The sequence below is a fragment of the Pan troglodytes genome, chromosome X (assembly GCF_028858775.2).
Source record: "Pan troglodytes isolate AG18354 chromosome X, NHGRI_mPanTro3-v2.0_pri, whole genome shotgun sequence".
Lineage (NCBI taxonomy): Eukaryota > Metazoa > Chordata > Mammalia > Primates > Hominidae > Pan > Pan troglodytes.
This window is the reverse complement of record NC_072421.2, coordinates 19,342,636-19,360,470: the sequence shown is the minus strand read 5'-3', so window position 1 is coordinate 19,360,470 and position 17,835 is coordinate 19,342,636. Positions and strand designations below refer to the sequence as shown.

Sequence of the window (17,835 nt, the reverse complement as noted above, 5' to 3'; positions counted from 1 at the left end):
AAAAGGGGAGGCATGAATAATCCACCCCTTGTTTAGCATATTATCAAGAAATAACCATAAAAATGGGCAACCAGCAGCCCTTGCGGATGCTGTCTATGGAGTAGCCATTCTTTTATTCTTTTACTTTCTTAATAAACTTGCTTTCACTTTAGTCTATGGACTCACCCTGAATTCTTTCTTGTGCGAGATCCAAGAATCCTTTCTTGGGGTCTGGATCGGGACCCCTTTCTGGTAACAATAATAATCAGAATATATTTTCTTTCCACCCATCTGAGATACCTATGCTATGCCCAATTATTTGACATGCTAGTTGTGGGGATCACAGGGGTAGATGAACAATAAATGCATTAATCAAAAAGAGACATTCAGAAGACCAGTGTAAAGGGGTAACCACTGTGAAGGCAGGGATCTCAAGATCAGTTTTCCATATGCAGTCAGCCATCCCTGAAGCAAACATTCAGGCTGTAACTCTTGGCCCAGAGACAGAAAAAAATCCAATCAAAGAGATGCAGAGAAAATCCATGCTGGCCAAGCAGTTTTGTGCCCTCTGTGCTGGCTCTCACAGGCCAAATGCAATAAATGAAGAGGAGGCACAGCATTGGAAGAACAACTGAGCCCATGGATGGCGAATCAGGGGAGAAAAGAGAGCATGCTGGAACTTATTCCTTATCATAAGCAACTCCACTCATGCATAATTAGTGTGCACTGGAAGAGAAGACTGGTATGTGACATGCTCATCCCTGAACAAAATTAAAATAAAACAGACTGCATCCCTCCCCATCCTGTACCATCTAGACATTTATGATGCGATAAAGACAATAAATACAATCCGGTACAAACCCTAATGGATACATAGACAACAATAATGTAGAATGAAGACCCAAAGTACAATTTTTTAAAAATTTATGAGATGTGTGTTAAAAAAAAAAAAAAGATATGGCTCTACAAATCTTTGAGCCTCCTGGTTAAAAACAGTAACATTATATCTGTATTTGTACATATCTCTAGTAAAACTAATACTGTTATCTGCCCTAAGACTGCCCTCCCCCAAGAAAAATGCTAATATTTAGCAAAATCATCATTTACCTTGTAGAAGATCAAAAAAAGATCATCCAGTTTCCCATGCAAATCACCTGCAGTGCAAATGAAAAATCAGTATTCAGTAGAGAACGAGATGCAATGCCCATTTTTAAAAGTGAAATACTGCTGATCCACTCCAAGTGTTCTCAGAACATTGGGTTATCCTATGACGATGTTAATTTGACAGGCAATTTGTCTCCACAGCACTCTTCTCTTCCTCTCCTATAGTGGGGACAGCATCTAGTGCTTCAATTACCTTTTCAGTCCAGTCATTTGCACAGGGCTTCGATCACTCTGGGCCAAGCACTGTGCTAAGGGTTTTACATGAATTATCTAGTTCAGTCCTTACAATCACTCTATGAGATGGGTTTTATCTTCATCATTCTCATCTTACAAATGAGGCTCACAGTAGTTAAGTAAGTTATGCAAAGATACCCAGCCATCAAGTATCAGAGCAAGAATTCAAACCCAACTTTAACTCACTTCAAAACTCAAGCTTGGCTGGGCGTGATGGCTCACACCTGTTACCCCAGCACTTTGGGAGGCCAAGGCACATGGATCATTTGGGCCTAGGAGTTCAAGACCAGCCTGGTCAACATGGCGAAACCCCGTCTCTACTAAAAATACAAAAATTGGCTGTGCATGGTGGCACACGCCTGTAATCCCAGCTACTTGTGGGGGCTGAAGCATAAGAATCACTTGAACCCGGGAGGTGGAGGTTGCAGTGAGCTGAGATTGCACCACTGCACTCCAGCCTGGGCGACAGAGCAAGACTCCATCTCAAAAAAAAAAAAAAAAAAAAAAAAATTGCCAGGTTTGGTGGTGCGCACCTGTGATCCTAGCTACTCAGGAGGCTGACTGAGGTGGGAAGATTGCTTGACCCTGGGAAGTCGAGGCTGCAGTGAGCTGTGATCATGCCACCACACTCCAGCCTGGGTGACAAAGTGAGACCCTGTCTCAAAAATAAAACGAAAAACAAAAAACCCCTCAGGCTCTTAGCGATTATTCTGTACACCCACACTGTAATCCCTAGGAGAGCAGCAACAGTATCTATTGTAGTCAGCATTGAATCCCCAAGTGCCTACCATAGGACCCAGTGGATAAGAGGCACTCAATAAATACATTTCTTGGCTAAGTATATAGCTTTTTAAAGCTGTGTTTTTAATATACTCCAGTAGCAGTATCTGAAATTTAAACTTTGTGAGTAGGTAGTTGACATTCTTTGATGAGACATAGAAAAAAAATGAAAGCCAACTAGGGGAGATCATGAGTATCTGAAGCCATTAATTAAAAAATAAGGCCAGGCACGGTGGCTCATGCCTGTAATCTCAGCACTTTGGGAGGCCGAGGCAGGTGGATCACTTGAGGCCAGGAGTTCAAGGCCAGCCTGGCCAACATGGTAAGACACTGTCTCTACTAAAAATACAAAAATTAGCCAGGTGTGGTGGCGTGCACCTGTAATCCCAGCTACTCAGGAGGCTGAGGCAGGAGAATCGCTGGAGCCCCGGGAGGCAGAGGTTGCAGTGAGCTGAGATCACTCCACTGCACTCCAGCCTGGGTGACAGAGCGAGACTCTGTCTCAAAAAATAGCAATAATAATGAGTGACTATGTGAATATCCAAAAGCCCTATTTGGATAACTATTTCTAGGTAAAATATCTTTCATAAGTTCTGCTCATAAATTTTTATTCTTTGTATCCAACTTAATTACTATAGAATTTAATTTACAAATACTTTTCCCTCAGTTTGCTTAAAATCCCACAACCAAGATTAACCAAATATATGCAATAGAAGACTCCAAATATACTGGAAATAATAAAATAGAAATTCTATATCACCAGCACTTATTTATAAAATACTACTATAATATTATTAGCATATTAGTATCATTGTGTGCTTAAATCTCATTGCTTTCATATGGTCTCACTCTAAATCTAAGGACATAAAGATGGGAGGACTCTTTACTTAGTTTAATATTTTTAACTTCTAGTTGGACAGCAAAAGAAAAACTCGTACCATGGGAAGAAGGACAGAAAGATATTTCCACTGCCAACAAAAACATGAGTGCAGAATTGGTTATCATTTATAATATAACTGTAGACTAAAAATCCTCTTATATTTCATGCATGCTGAAAACTACGGGGCATATTTAGATGTACATGTAAAAAAATGCATCTCACAATTAAAATAATAGCAAATTTTCATCACAATCTCTCCCCCTTTCCTAACACCGTCTTAAACGGAAGATGGTTTTGAAGTTATGGCCCCAGTTTTAAATTTTATTATAAATAATCATGAAATTTTTGAAGTTCAATGAGCTGTTAAAAATAGAAAATAATAATATTCCCATGTTAAGAAAACCCACTGGCCTTGTCTTTTCCCCCTACCAATGGTGCTATGTGAAAAAGTCTAGAAATAAGTGCCAGGATGTGGAAATCTTTAACCAATGGAGATGTCCAGTTAAGTCATGCCCTAATCTTTGTCTCATGATGGAAAATGAACCACCAGGTACATAATGTGAGTCAGGATGGCAGATGTGGGGCTGCCTCTAACCTGGGATACAGAAGACCTGATTTTAATTCTGATCCTGCCACTTTTCTCTCTGAGCTTCAATTTCACCCATAAGAGCAAGGAATAGACTAGAGAACCCTTCAGTTCTCACACTGTGGGATTCTAGGACTGCCCTGCCCTGTAATTAACGTGTGTGTCTTCTTCCAGATCCTTTTAGCAAGGATGAGTCTGTAGTGGCTCCCAGTGAAACACAGGGGAGCGGATCCCATTCTCAGTTTGGGCTATTCTATATATCCTAAGAGCACACCTAGCCCTGGCCTCACAGGCTTCACAGGGTGGCATGGCTTTCTGAGCCTCATGACCCGAAGTCTCTATTTTCCATGAAAAGGCCAGGTGAGGCCTTGAATAAAAGACCCCCACTGCTGAGATGAATCATCTGCTAGTCAGAGACCTGATGCCTGAGGAGGCTGGAAATGAACCATTAGAGACTCTTCAAAAACCTGAGTCAGGGCATGTCATGAGGTAGGCACTGCTACATCAAGTCCCTGCCACCACTATCAGACACTAGAAATGCAAATAGTTTAATTAGATTGTCAAATTCACTTCTACCTGCCAGAATAAGAGAAATGCAGGCTAAAAACTGATTTGGAAAATAACAATCACTGTTTTGTAACCTAAAGGCTTAATTAGAAGTTAAGGGAATTGCTGTTCCTTCCACGCACCCCACTCTCAAACGGTTGCAAGCATGCTGAGCACCAACTGTGAGGAATTTCAATGTGTACTGTTTCTTGAAGCAATATCCTGCCAGGCTGGCCTATATGATAGCAAAATCTCAAATCTTGTTATTTAAAAGAACAAGAAACAGATTTCTGGGACATTCCCACTCTTCTAAAAGCTGCACAGACCAGTTGGAAAAATCTAAAACAGCAGCCAAGGGCAGAGAAGAATTTAATCTTCACCCCGCCACGGGCTTTTCTCTTCCCAGCATAAGTGGCATGCAGAGGCCCACCTAGAAAAAGCACCGTGGAACAAAGATAATGAGAGCTAGACGGAGGGCAAAGAATGCTTATTCCACCCATGGGTGGTTTTTCCATATTAAAATGCTGTCTGCCTTTATAAAAAGCTATGAGCTCTTTAATTTCTCACATAATTAATTCCTGCCAGCTGGTATGCAAAACAAAGACAAGATGGGGAACAGTATTATCATGATAGATAATTCTATATTAACATTTTTCCCTTAACACAGTCCAATTTACACAGTTTTCAAGTTAGGCAAACGATGTAGGACCAAGAGGCTCCTAAATATTAATTTGACAACTCTGCTCTGAAACTTACCACAGATTGTTACCTCTTTGGAGGGAGAAGTTTGTATGTGAGTGAAATTCGGCATTTGCTTCAGGACTTTCTTGGTTTCAAACAGCACCTCTAAGACATAATGGGCATGAAGTATCTGTGAGGGGAAAGCAGAGGAAATAGATGTAATGAACAAGGAAGAAAGACATGACTGTATAGAAAACTGTAAAGGTGGAGCATGCACGCACGTTTCAGGTCGCTGTATTTCAGGATAACCTTTCAATTATTCTGAAATAGATCATTCTAGCCCGGTGTCTGGCATATAATAAGCCCTCAGTCGACGTGTGTAACTGAGAAAATGAATCATCATCCCAGGTCCTTAGAGCCCAAGAGAAGTGAAGGGAGGCACGCCCTTGCCCTAGGGAAACGTGCAGACAAAAAGCCAATTGTAATAATAAAAGAGAAAAAGAAAAAGGAGAGGGAGAATGAAAAAAAATTATAAATACATACTCCAAAATATAATACAGCAGAGATGTGACTACCACACAAATTTAACATATTTTAATAGGTCAAAACTATTTAGACCTATTGCCATATTGGACCTATGCTGTCCAATATGGCAGCCACTAGCCACACGGAGCTACTGAGCATGTGAAATGGAGCTAATCTGAATTGAAATGTGCTGTAAGTGAAAAATTCACACTGGATTTTCAAGCTCTTTCCTTTTTTGTGGTGGGGAAGAGATAGGGTCTCACTATGTTGCCCAGGCTGGTCTCGAACTCCTGGTCTCAAATGATCCTCCTGCCTCAGCCTCCCAAAGTGTTGGGATTATAGGTGTGAGACACCACCCCCAGCCACATGTAATCTATTGATTCCCAACACTGGCTTCAGTGTTACCTTAGCTTATCATTGTAGTTTTTCTGGTCCATTGGTAGTACTTATCAGAGTAACTGTTGTCTAAAGGGGAAGTTTTCTTTTTTATAAAAGCTAAATTAACAAATATTCACTGAGAATATATTGCAACAACACAAAATTATTATGAAAATAATTTCTCTGGGTCTTTGGATTGACTAAAATCATTTTGGTCATACTAGTCCTTGCCTATAAGGCTATCTTTCCATAGCATTAGAATTATATTTACAACTGCAATATTAAATGCTCAAGATGATTAACTCAGATGGCAGTTTCTCCATTTATAAATATATTCAGGTTAAATAACCACTTGAATAAAATGGTCACATTCTTTTAAGTTGGAGGAAAATACTACCTTTAAAGAATATTTCTTTTTAAAAAAGTAGTTTTAGGGCCGGGCACAGTGGCTCACACCTGTAATCCTAGCACTTTGGAAGGCCGAGGCGGGCAGGTCACTTGAGGTCAGAAGTTCGAGACCAGCCTGGCTAACATGGTGAAACCCCATCTCTATTAAAAATACAAAAATTAGCCAGGCATGGTGGGGCGCGCCTGTAGTCCCAGCTACTCAGGAGGCTGAGGCAGGAGAATCACTTGAACCCGGGAGGCGGAGGTTGCAGTGAGCCAAGATTGCGCCATTGCAGTCCAGCCCGGGCAACAGAGCGAGACTCTATCTCAAAAAAAAAAGTAGTATTAAAATGGAGAAACATGTCATTTTTTTAGTTGAAATAAAACTTTAAATAGTAGAAATGGGTAAAATAAGGAAAAGTCATTTTCCATCTCCCCTAGATCTTATTCCCCTAATCCCTACCCCTAGAAACAGCCACTGTTAAAAGTATCGTATCTTTCCCAGAAATATTCTATGTGTTTGCAAGCATACAAAAATCAATATAACCACAGATGAATATGAAAATGCATGTATAAACATATAATCCCTTAAATACAATGTGCTATATCCATACAAAGTAACATTACTCAGCTAAAAATAGGAAGTAAGTACTGATCCATGCTACCACGGATGGACTCTGGAAACATGCCAAGCAACAGACGCCAGGCACAAAAGGCCACATATATTGTACGATTCCACTTACAGGAAGTGTTCATATTAGACAAATCCATAGAGAAAGAAGGTAAATTAGTACTGCCAGGGGCTGGGGGAGGGAGCAAATGGGAGTGACTGCTAACGGGTAAAGGGTTTTGTTTGGGGGTGATGAAAATGTTCTGGAATTACATAGTGGTGATGGTTGCACAACATTTTTAATATACTAAAAACTGTTGAACCATACACTCTTTTTTTGGGGGGTGGGGGGGATGGAGTCTCACTCTGTCGCCGAGGCTGGAGTACAGTGGCACGATCTCGGCTCACTGTAACCTCTGCCTCCTGGGTTCAAGTGATTATTGTGTCTCAGCCTCCCGAGTAGCGGGGACTACAGGCACATGCCACCATGCCCAGCTGATTTTTGTATTTTTAGTAGAGACGGGGTTTCACCATGTTGACCAGGCTGGTCTTGAACGCCTGACCTCAAGTGATTTGCCTGCCTCGGCCTCCCAAAGTGCTGGGATTACAGGAGTGAGCCACTGCACCCGGCCTCATACACTTTAAAATGATTTAAATGATCACTTTTATATTAGATGAATTTTTTCTCAATTAAAAAAATCAAAATATACATGATCCTTTTTTTTTTTACTCTGTACACTGTGTTGAACCTTTTATTCTTCCCTTAATAACAGTCTTTTCATTTTTATAAAGTCAGAATTATCAATCTTCTCTATTATGGCTCCTTGGATTGATTTATCTCCTTGAACTTATATTAAGCATATTTATTTTAAACTCAGAGTCTGATAATGCCACTAACCAAATACCCTACAGGTCTGTTTCCATTGTTTGTTGTTTGCCTCAGTTTTCTTCATGTGTCTTATAACCTCCTGTGCTTGGTTATATTTGTATTGAGTTCTGGAAATTGCATATGAAAAACTGAGGCCAGGTGCAGTGGTTCATGCCTATAATCCCAGCACTTTGGGAAGCCGAGGTGGGAGGATCACTTGAGGCCAGGAGTTCGAGACCGGCCTGGGCAACACAGTGAAAACTTGTCTCTACCAAAAGCTAATAAAAAATTAACTGGGCATGATGGCATGTGCCTACAGTCCCAGCTACTTGAGAGGCTGAGGGGGGAGGATTGCTTGAGCCCAGGAGGTCAAGGCTTCAGTGAGCTATGATAGTGCCACCACACTCCAGCATGGGTAACAGAGTGTGACCCTGCCTTTAAAAAAGAAAGGAAGAAAGAAAAACTGAACAAACAATCTCAGGCCTATCGTCTTCCAGAGAAGACTTAAATTTGCTGTTGGCAGGTGGTTAGGAGCATTAGCTATCTAAGATGATCTCAGTTCAATCTCAGGAATTACATGATTCATTCCAAGCTGTTCTTTGATCATTGAAAAGCCAGTCTTCCAGTTCACTCTTACTCCTAGGTATGCCCTTTAGGGTCCTAACCTGAGAATGAGGGTACTGGGGTGATGTCAGAGAAAACGGTGATGTAGGCAACTCTAAGGTCCCATTCCGCCACAAAAACATTGACAAATCAAGCAAAAACAAACAAACAAACAAACCCTGTCAGAATCAACTTTGTCAGAACTCTGGAAAATACTCAAAGTTTATAACAACCAAACAGTGAATCAAGAAAAAGGAAACTGAACAATGGTTCAGCACAAGCGGGAAGTAACGACTAAGATTTGTAAATGGCCCAAGGAGTTGAAGGAGTGCTCCAACACAGAGCCAATCTGCAAATATTTGTTGTTGGTTTTTTTCCCTTTCTTTTTTTTTTTTTTTAGTCGCTCCTGGTGTTCAAGGAAATCTCTGTCAAAACACTAACTTAACACAAGCTAAAGGAACAGAGATTTCAGAGACCACACACAACTAGACCTAATAGATATCTACTAAACACTCTCCCCAACAAAAGCAGACTATACATTGTTCTCAAGGACACATGGAACATTCTCCAGGATAGACCAGATGTTAGGCCACAGAATAAACCTCATCAAATTTAAAAAGACTGAAATCATGCAAAGTATCTTCTTTGACCACAATGGAATGAAACTAGACATCAATAACAAAAGCAAAACTAGAAAATTCATAAATATGTAGAAATTACACAACATACTCTTAAAAAACCAATGGGTAATAAAAAGATCACAAAGGAAATTAGAAAATACTTTGAGAAGAATAAAAATGAAAACACAACATATCAAAACTTATGGGATACAGCAAAAGCAGTGTTCAGAGAGAAATTTGTAGCTGTAAATGCACACATTAAAAAAGAAGGATCTCAAATCAATAAACTAACTTAATATTTTGACAAAGAAAATACGAATTAGAGTGGAGATAAATGAAATAAACAATAGAAAAACAATAGAGAGAATCAACAAAACCAAAAGTTGGTTCTTTGAAAAGATCAACAAAATTAACAAACCTTTAAGCAAGACTGACTAAGAAAAAAAGAGAAAATGAAAATAACTAAAATCAGAAACTAAAGTGGGGACATTACCATCAACCTTAAAGAAATAAAAAAGGGTTATGAGAGAATACTATGAACAATTGTACACCAACAAATTAGATAACTTAGATGAGATGAACAAATTCTTAGAAACTCACAAATTACCAAAACAGACTCAAGAAGAAATAAAAAATCTGAACAGATCTAGAACAAGAGATTGGATCAGTCATCAAAAACCTCCTAACAAAGAAAAGTCCAAGGCCAAATGGCTTCAATGGTGAACTCTACTAAACATTTAAATTAGAATTAACACAATCCTTCTTAAACTCTTCCAAAAAACAGAATAAAAGGAAGCAATTCCTAACTCACTCTATGAGATCAGTATTACCCTGATACCAAAGCCAGGCAAAGACACTACAAGAAAAGAAAATTACAGACCAATATCCCTTATGAAATAGATGCAAAAATTCTCAACATAATACCAGCAAACCAAATACAACAGCATTTTAAAGGGATTATATACCATGGCCAAGAGGGATTTATCCCAGAAATACAAAGTTGGTTCAACATAAGAAAATTATTCAATATATCACACCACATTAATAGAACGAAGGGTAAAAAACGCACAATCATCTCAACTGATGTAAAAAAAAAAAAAAAGCATTTGACAAAATCCGACAACTTTTCCTGATAAAACCACTCAGAAAACTAAGAATTGAAGGAAATTTCCTCAACATGATAAAAGACTTTTATGAAAAACCTACAACTAACATTAAACTCAGTAGTGAAAGATTGAAAGCTTTCCCCCTACGATGAGGAACAAGATAAACATGCCTACTTTCACACTGCTATTCAATATTGTGGTGGAAGTTCTAGCCAGAGCAATTGAGCAAGAAAAAGAAACAAAAGGCACCCAAATCAGAAAGAAGGAAATAAAACTATATTCACAGATACCATGATCTGGTATATAGAATATTCAAAAGAATACACTACACACGCACACATACACACACACACACACACACAAACTACTAGAGCTAACAAGTATATTCATCAAAGCTGCAGAGTATAAGATCAACACACAAGTAATGAGCAATCAAAAAAGGAATTAAGAAAACAATTCCTTTTATAATATCAACCAAAAGAATAAATTGTTTAAGAATAAATTTAACCAAGGTGATGAAAGACTTGTCCACTAAAAGCTACAAAACATTGCTGAAAGAAATTAAAGACATAAATAAATGGAAAGACACCATGGGTTGAAAGACTTATATTGTGAGGATGGCAATTATTACCCAAAGTGATATAGCAATTCAATGCAATCCCTATCAAAATCCCAATAGGCTTTTTTGCAGAAATGGAAAATTTGATCTTCAAATTCATTGCAAGGGACCCCAAATAGCCAAAACAATAATGAAGAACAACTTCAACACTGCAAAAGAACAAAGTTGAAGGACTCACACTTCCCTATTTCAAAACTTACTACAAAGCTACAGCAATCAAGACCGTGTGGTACTGGCAAAGACACACACACCAATAGAATAGAACTGAGAGTCCAATAACAAACCCAGATATCTATGGCCTATAGATTTTTGTTTGTTTGTTTTTTTGAGATGGAGTCTCGCTTTCTCGCCCAGGCTAGGGTGCAGTGGCACGATCTCGGCTCACTGCAACCTCCACCTTTCGGGTTCAAGCAATTCTTCAGCCTCAGCCACCTGAGTAGCTGGGATTACAGGCATGAGCCACCATGCCTGGCTAATTTTTGTATTTTTAGTAGAGACAGGGTTTCATCATGTTGGCCAGGCTACTCTTGAACTCCTGACCTCAGGTCAGGAGGCACCCGCCTCGGCCTCCCAAAATGTTGGGATTACAAGCATGAGCCACTGTGCCCGGCCTGGCCTATTGATTTTTGACAAGGGTGCAAAGACCACTCAATGGGGAAAGAACAGTCTTTTCAACAGATGGTGCTGGGACAACTGCATATCCATATGCAAAAAATTAATTTTGACTTCATACCATATATAGAAACTAACTCAAAATCATTCACAGACATAAGTGTAAAGGCTAAAACTATAAAACTCTTAGAAGAAAACACAAAGGCAAGTCTTCATGACCTTAGATTTGACAATGGATTCTTAGATATGACACCAAAAGCACAAGCAACCAAGAAAAAACATGGATAAACTGGACTTTATCAAAATGTAATGCTTTTATGCATCAAAGTACATTATCAAGAAAATGAAAAAACAACCTACAGAACGGGAGAAAATATTTGCAAATCATATATCTGATACGGAATTTATATCCAGAAAGAACTCTTATAACTCAATAATAAAAAGCCCGATTTTAAGTGGGCAAAGAATCTGCACAGATTTCTGCAAAGAAGGTACACAAATGGCCAATAAATACATAAAAAGATGTTCAACATCATTAGTCATTAGGGAAATGCAAAACAAAACCACAATGAAATGCCACGTCACACACACTAGGATGGCTATAATAAAAATAAAAATAAAAACAAAATAACAAGTGTTGGCAAAAACATGAAGAAATTGGAACCTACATGGGAAGATACATTGCTGGTAGAAATGCAAAATGGTGCCACTACTGTGGGAAGCAGTTTAGTAATTACTGGAAAATTTAAATATAGAGTTACCACATGATCCAGCATGGAGCTACCATATGACCCAGTGAAATATTCTTAAGTATAAGCCCAAGAGAACTGAGAACACATGTTTATACGAAAATCTGTGAATGAATATTCATAGCAGCACTATTCATAATAGCCAAAAGGTGGAAATGATCCGAATGTCCATTCACTGATAGCACTGGAATATTATCAGCCATAAAAAGAAATCAAGTAATGATATATGATATGACATGAACGAACCTTTAAAACACTAAGTGAAAGAAGCCAAACACAAAAGGCCATATATTTGATGATTTCATTTATATGAAATATCTAGAATAGGCAAATCCATAGAGACAGAAAATAGAACAGTGGTTGCCACGGGTGGGGAGGAGGCAATGATAATAGGAATGGCCTTTCTATTGGGAGTGATGAAAATGTTCTGGAATGAGATATTGGTGATGGTTGCACAATCCTGTGAATGCGTGAAAAAATCACTGAGTCGTACACTGTAAAATGGTGAATTTTATGGTATGTGAATGATATCTCAGAAAATGGCAAATGAAATGCTGTTAGCCTACAGAGAGGAGCTTGCTGTGCACCTGAGGAGACTTCTATTAAATGAGTAACAGAGGGTAGCTCTCACTTAATGTGAACTGTTTTCTAAAGAAATGCATTTCTGCGGTGGTATGTTCATCCATTCTTTCAACAGTTATTGGGCATCTGTTATGTACAAGAATCAAGGCAGCATCTGCTTCCACTTACCTGTTGTTCCTTAAAGGCCTCAAGAAGTAAATCAATATCCGTACAAGTGAGAGGAAATTGTAGCCGAGGACCATTATAGGAGTCTGGGACATCTATCGAGTCCACATAATCCCATCTATCCCTCATGTCCTGTTCGCTTTCAAGAGATTGATTTCTTAATTCTGGAAAAGGAAGGACAGAACGGGGGGGTGGGGGTGGGGGTGGGAATCAACATTTCAATACTTAAATTTAATAAATATCTTCTTGAATACCTAGCCCATGTAAGGCACTGTGCTAAATGTTCTGCATATCAACACAGCCCACATATAACCACGAGGAATGACGGACCCTGAGACCAGAACATTCACATGGGTCACCACCATCCCTTCCTGGGCAGATGTTTTACCACAGCAGTGGGTCCATGGCTAGTGGGAAGGGGAGGGAGAAGCACAGGGAAAACTAGCCAATCAAGGTATTTGGATGATCGAAGCTCTAGCTCTAAGTTTTTTGCCCACTCTTACATCTCAGACTTTTACAAATAGGGCTGAAAACAGAACAATACATTATATTTGGTTCAAACATCTGTTGCTATTCAGAACCTACAGAAAATTTAACTGCAACATTCAATTTTTCCCCTGTTAAACACTTCAGAGGATTCTATTTAGCTGTAACGGATTTGTTTTTCTCCTTACATAAAAATAAACTTTCTGACATGATTTTCATTCTTTCTTGGTAACAAAGCAGATAAAGTTAAAGGACAAACCACAGGCAGAAATACCCAAAGAACCTCTCAGTCTCAGAGAGACAGTTCTACATAACGGAGTGCCTGCATTGTCCATTTTAGTGGGTGCTGAGACCCCGGGTCCCTGCCTGCTAGATTGCCCATGAAACAGTCAGCCCCAGTACAGAAATCAAGACAATTCAGATAGAGAAAGACGAAAGGAAACATGGTAGATGGATTGCAAAAGTGATCCCAATTCTCTATCCCACCTTCTATCCATGCTCTTTGTAATGTACTTTTGCAGCTACTCCCATCAAGAGTGTGTTTCCCCAGCCCTTCAAACCAGGCTGGGCTCATGACTTGTACTGGCCTAAAGAATGTGATGGAAGTGCTATGTACCAGTTCCAAGCTCAGGTCTCTCTGGAGGCCTTGTATGCTTTCATGCACTCTTTAGGAACGATGCCACTACCACAAAGCCTAGGCTAAGCTTCAGAAAGATCCAAGACCATGTAGAGCTGAGCTGAGTCATCCTAGCCAAGGCTGTCCTCGATCAGCCCCCAGCCAGCAGCCACCAGTGTTTGTTCTGGACACATGAGTGAACTCCAGCCAAGACCCCAAAAAACTGCCTAATCAAACCTGCCAAGATCAGCAGAAGTGTTCAGCTAATCTGTAGACTTGTTAGCAAAAAGAAATATTGATTACATGCCACTGAGGTATGGTGGTTGTTTAATACACAATATTCTTGCGGATAATGACCCAGAGGACAATGACATACTCTTCAACTCATTAACACTGAATTGTTACAAAGGCCATTCTTCAGAAGTTCTCTGCAAACAGTTTCTATCTTTTAAAATATTCAGAGTGGTCAAGATATAGACAGAATACATTTTTTTCATGATCCAGTTATGCTGAGAGATTACAGTTAAGAACTAAACGTGAAAAATGTTTTCTAAAGTCATACTATTTGGCAATTTAAAAAAATATTTTCTAAATTCTTGTGTACCACAGTGTTTTCTGGTGGTGGTTGATGATGTTTTATAAGCTGAATTTAGGAGTAATAATGTCTGTCTTTAATGTGGTCCGGGAGTGGTTATTTTTCTCATTTGGGTTTGGTTTGAGATTTAAGAATAACTTAATTATTTCAATTTATATTTAGAGACTAGAAAGGGAGAGCATCTTGATAACTTTATCTCAGATTCATTACGTAGGCAGTAAAGCCTAAATACTTCACTGTCTTCAATGCCCATGCCACCCTTTTCAATTTGGTAGTCGTTCTTGGATATAAATCTTGCTTCAAATGAAAACTTTCCTTTTCCTGACCGTACACACTGAAATACCAAGCAACTCTTAGAAAAAACAAATAACAGCAAAAACAAAAACCCACAAAAAACCGCAGTACTTTCACTATATCATCTAACAGAATTATAAAGGTTATTTTCTGTTATAGACTCTAAAAAATAAAGTGAATATGGAACGCATGGTAAAAACTAGGGGATTTTGTTTTTTTTTTGATGGGGGAGGAATTTATGATATGATTGCAGTGTTCATGAGAAAGGCAGTGAAACAGCCTGGGCAACATGGTGAAACCTCGTCTCTACAAAAAATACAAAAAAACTAGCTGGGCATAGTGGCGTGCGCCTATAATCCCAGCTACTCAGGAGGCTGAGGCAGGAGGATGAGCCCAGGAGGTCAAGGCTGCAGTGAGGTGTGATTCTGCCACTGCACTCCAGCCTAGGCAACACAGCAAGACCCTGTCTCAAAAAGAAAGAAAGAAAGGCAGCATAGCTTAAAGCATGCCTGATTTAGAAAGTCAGATGCTGGAAGGAAAGAGGAAATGAAGTTGAGGATGCAGCTATGGATGCAGACAGGCATATGGAAGCACCCATGGAGCTGTTCCATGGTGGAAGAAAGGGGGTGGAGAAACCACCCCCTTTCTCCCTTCCAAATCCTCAGAGGCCTGGCAACTTCATAGTCACTTCCTCCCTTGCCTGTATCTCCAGCATGATCCTCTCTTCAGACTCTGTAACACAATTAAACATAGTTAGACACTCCTCCGATCTAAGATGTCACCCCGGGACCTCGCATCTGCTCCACACTGGCGATGCTTTCCTCTCCCAGCCCAGCACTCTGTCTTTATTGTTCCCACTCTTCTCTCTCCCTGGACTACCCTTGCTTTCTCTTCTTTGGACAATTTATCATCCTTCAAAACTCAGCAACCCCTGCCCAGTTGAACCCCAGGCCACACCTTTTCCAAGGCATCATGGTGATAATGACAAGGATGGGAGCTCCCAGTTACTGATGTGCCAGGCACTGTTCTAAGCACCTTACACATGTGTATTCATGTAATGACCGAAACCACCCTATGAGATAAATATTGTTGGTATCTCCATTTTATATACAAGGAAAATGGGGTACAGCATGTAAGTAGCAGAGATGGAACTTGATCCCAGAGAATCTGGCTTTGAGCTCAAACTCTTAACCATTACACTTTTACTACATATTAAAATGTAACTATGCTACACGATACCTATAGTATTATTTATATACTTATAACAGATTTATTTAGTAATCCCAACTCTGTGAGCAATAAAGCAAAAATCATTTTATTTTCCCAATCACTGCCTCCACCCATGCTGTCATCTCTCCCTTTCCCATCAGCTAACTGACACAGCAAATCAGTTCCATCCCTTCCAGTTATGAAGACTCAGTCTTGTTACTTAAGAACAAAATTAAAATATTGTTTTCATTCTTTAAAAAAAAGAGAAGCTTGGTCTACCGTCCCTTCCATAGATGTGATGACCATCATTGCCTAAAAGTTCAGTGACAAAGATATGAAAAAGCACCAGTTCCCTAAACCGATTCTTAGTTAAAACTACTCAATATGAAGTATTAGTCAATGTCAAATCATAATCCTTCTGCTGGTTTTTAGCAACATAAAAAAGAATAACATAAATTCTCTTCCAGTAGCTAATGTGTCATGTATGAAAACAATCAAAGGCTTTAACATTTCTTATGTATATACTGTTCTTGTGGGCTAGAACTATTACAACTAATAACAATAATTTAATGAACAATATATAAAGATTTGTGCAACACAGAATTAATCCTTACCTATTTGGTTTACAATTTTGTCAACATGAATCTAAACTAATTAAGAATTATAGGCAAATGATACCTTTACAAGTTGTTCTAAAGAAAATACCTCAAAAATACCCCCTACACACAATCTTTTCTTTTACCCAGTACAGACTCAAAATCTGGACAGGGAAAAATTTAAAGCCCATAAATTTTTATACAACAATTTCTGCCTCTACCACCCACATGTCACTTTGAAAACAAGCTCCAGATATTGCTGGAAAAAGAAAAGCAACAATTGAACTACATTTATAGTTATTTTTGTTTCTCAGTTATGAATCTGGATCAGAACCATTGGTGTCCATATAATAAATTCAGTAGATGCCAAAATGACATTTCATAAAATTTAACATCTGTTCCTGATTTTTTAAAAACTCAGAAACTAGGAATGGAATGATACTTCCTTAATATCGCTTTGTAAATTTAAATCATCAATAATGGTTTTTCCATTAAATCATCAACAAAACAAGGATGCCCACTTTCACTGTTTCATTCTAACACTGATCCACTATCTTTGGCCAATGCAATAAGACATGAAGCTGAAATAAGAGCAGTAATTATTGTATAGAAAGATATAAAAATAAAGTTACTTGTGGCCAATGTGATTAAATACCTACACCCAAGAAAATCAATTGAAAAACTCCCAGAATTGATAGGACAATTAAATGTAATACAGAGGCTGGGCATGGAGAATTGCTTGAGTCCAGGAGTTCGAGACAAGCCTGGGCAACATGGCAAAACCCCTACAAAAAATGCAAAAAAATTAGCTGGGCACGGTGGTGCGTGCCTCTAGTCCCAGCTACTCGGGAGGCTGAGGTAGGAGGATCATCTGAGCCCAGGAGATCGAGGCTGCAGTGAGCCATGATCATGTTACTGTGCTCTAGTCTGGGTGACAGAGTGAGACCCTGTCTCGAAAATAAATATATATATATATAATATATATTCTATATAATTATATAATTATACAGAATATAATATATAATATAATTATAATAATATATATAATATAATTATATATAATTATATTATATTATATATAATATAATTATATTATATATAATATATATTCCGTATAAATATATAATTATATGGAATATATATTATATAAATACTATAATAAATCTATTTTATATTTTTTATATATATAAAAGATAGACATTAATCACACTGGTTTGAATCACAGCTTCTCCACCAATGAGATGAATAACCTTGGGAGATTGCCTTCTAAGCCTCAGATTCCATATCTACAAAAAGGGGATGATAATACTACTAATCTCACTGGTTTGTCATGAAGACTAAATGAAATGATGTATTTAAAGCACT

At 38.6% G+C, this 17,835-nt stretch overlaps 1 protein-coding gene across 5 annotated transcripts in view; it reads right to left on the bottom strand.

Annotated features, from left to right (window-relative positions):
- The window catches only part of PPEF1 (protein phosphatase with EF-hand domain 1), a 152,179-nt gene that overhangs the window by 65,101 nt on the left and 69,243 nt on the right, over positions 1–17,835 (bottom strand). For all 5 annotated transcript variants that reach the window (XM_054676256.2, XM_054676257.2, XM_024353137.3 and 2 more), the window contains 3 exons: positions 12,678–12,838; positions 4,926–5,040; positions 1,087–1,133 (listed from right to left, as the gene is read on the bottom strand). In XM_054676256.2, the coding sequence (XP_054532231.1) occupies positions 1,087–1,133; positions 4,926–5,040; positions 12,678–12,838 (323 nt within the window). The remainder of the gene's footprint in view (positions 1–1,086; positions 1,134–4,925; positions 5,041–12,677; positions 12,839–17,835) is intronic.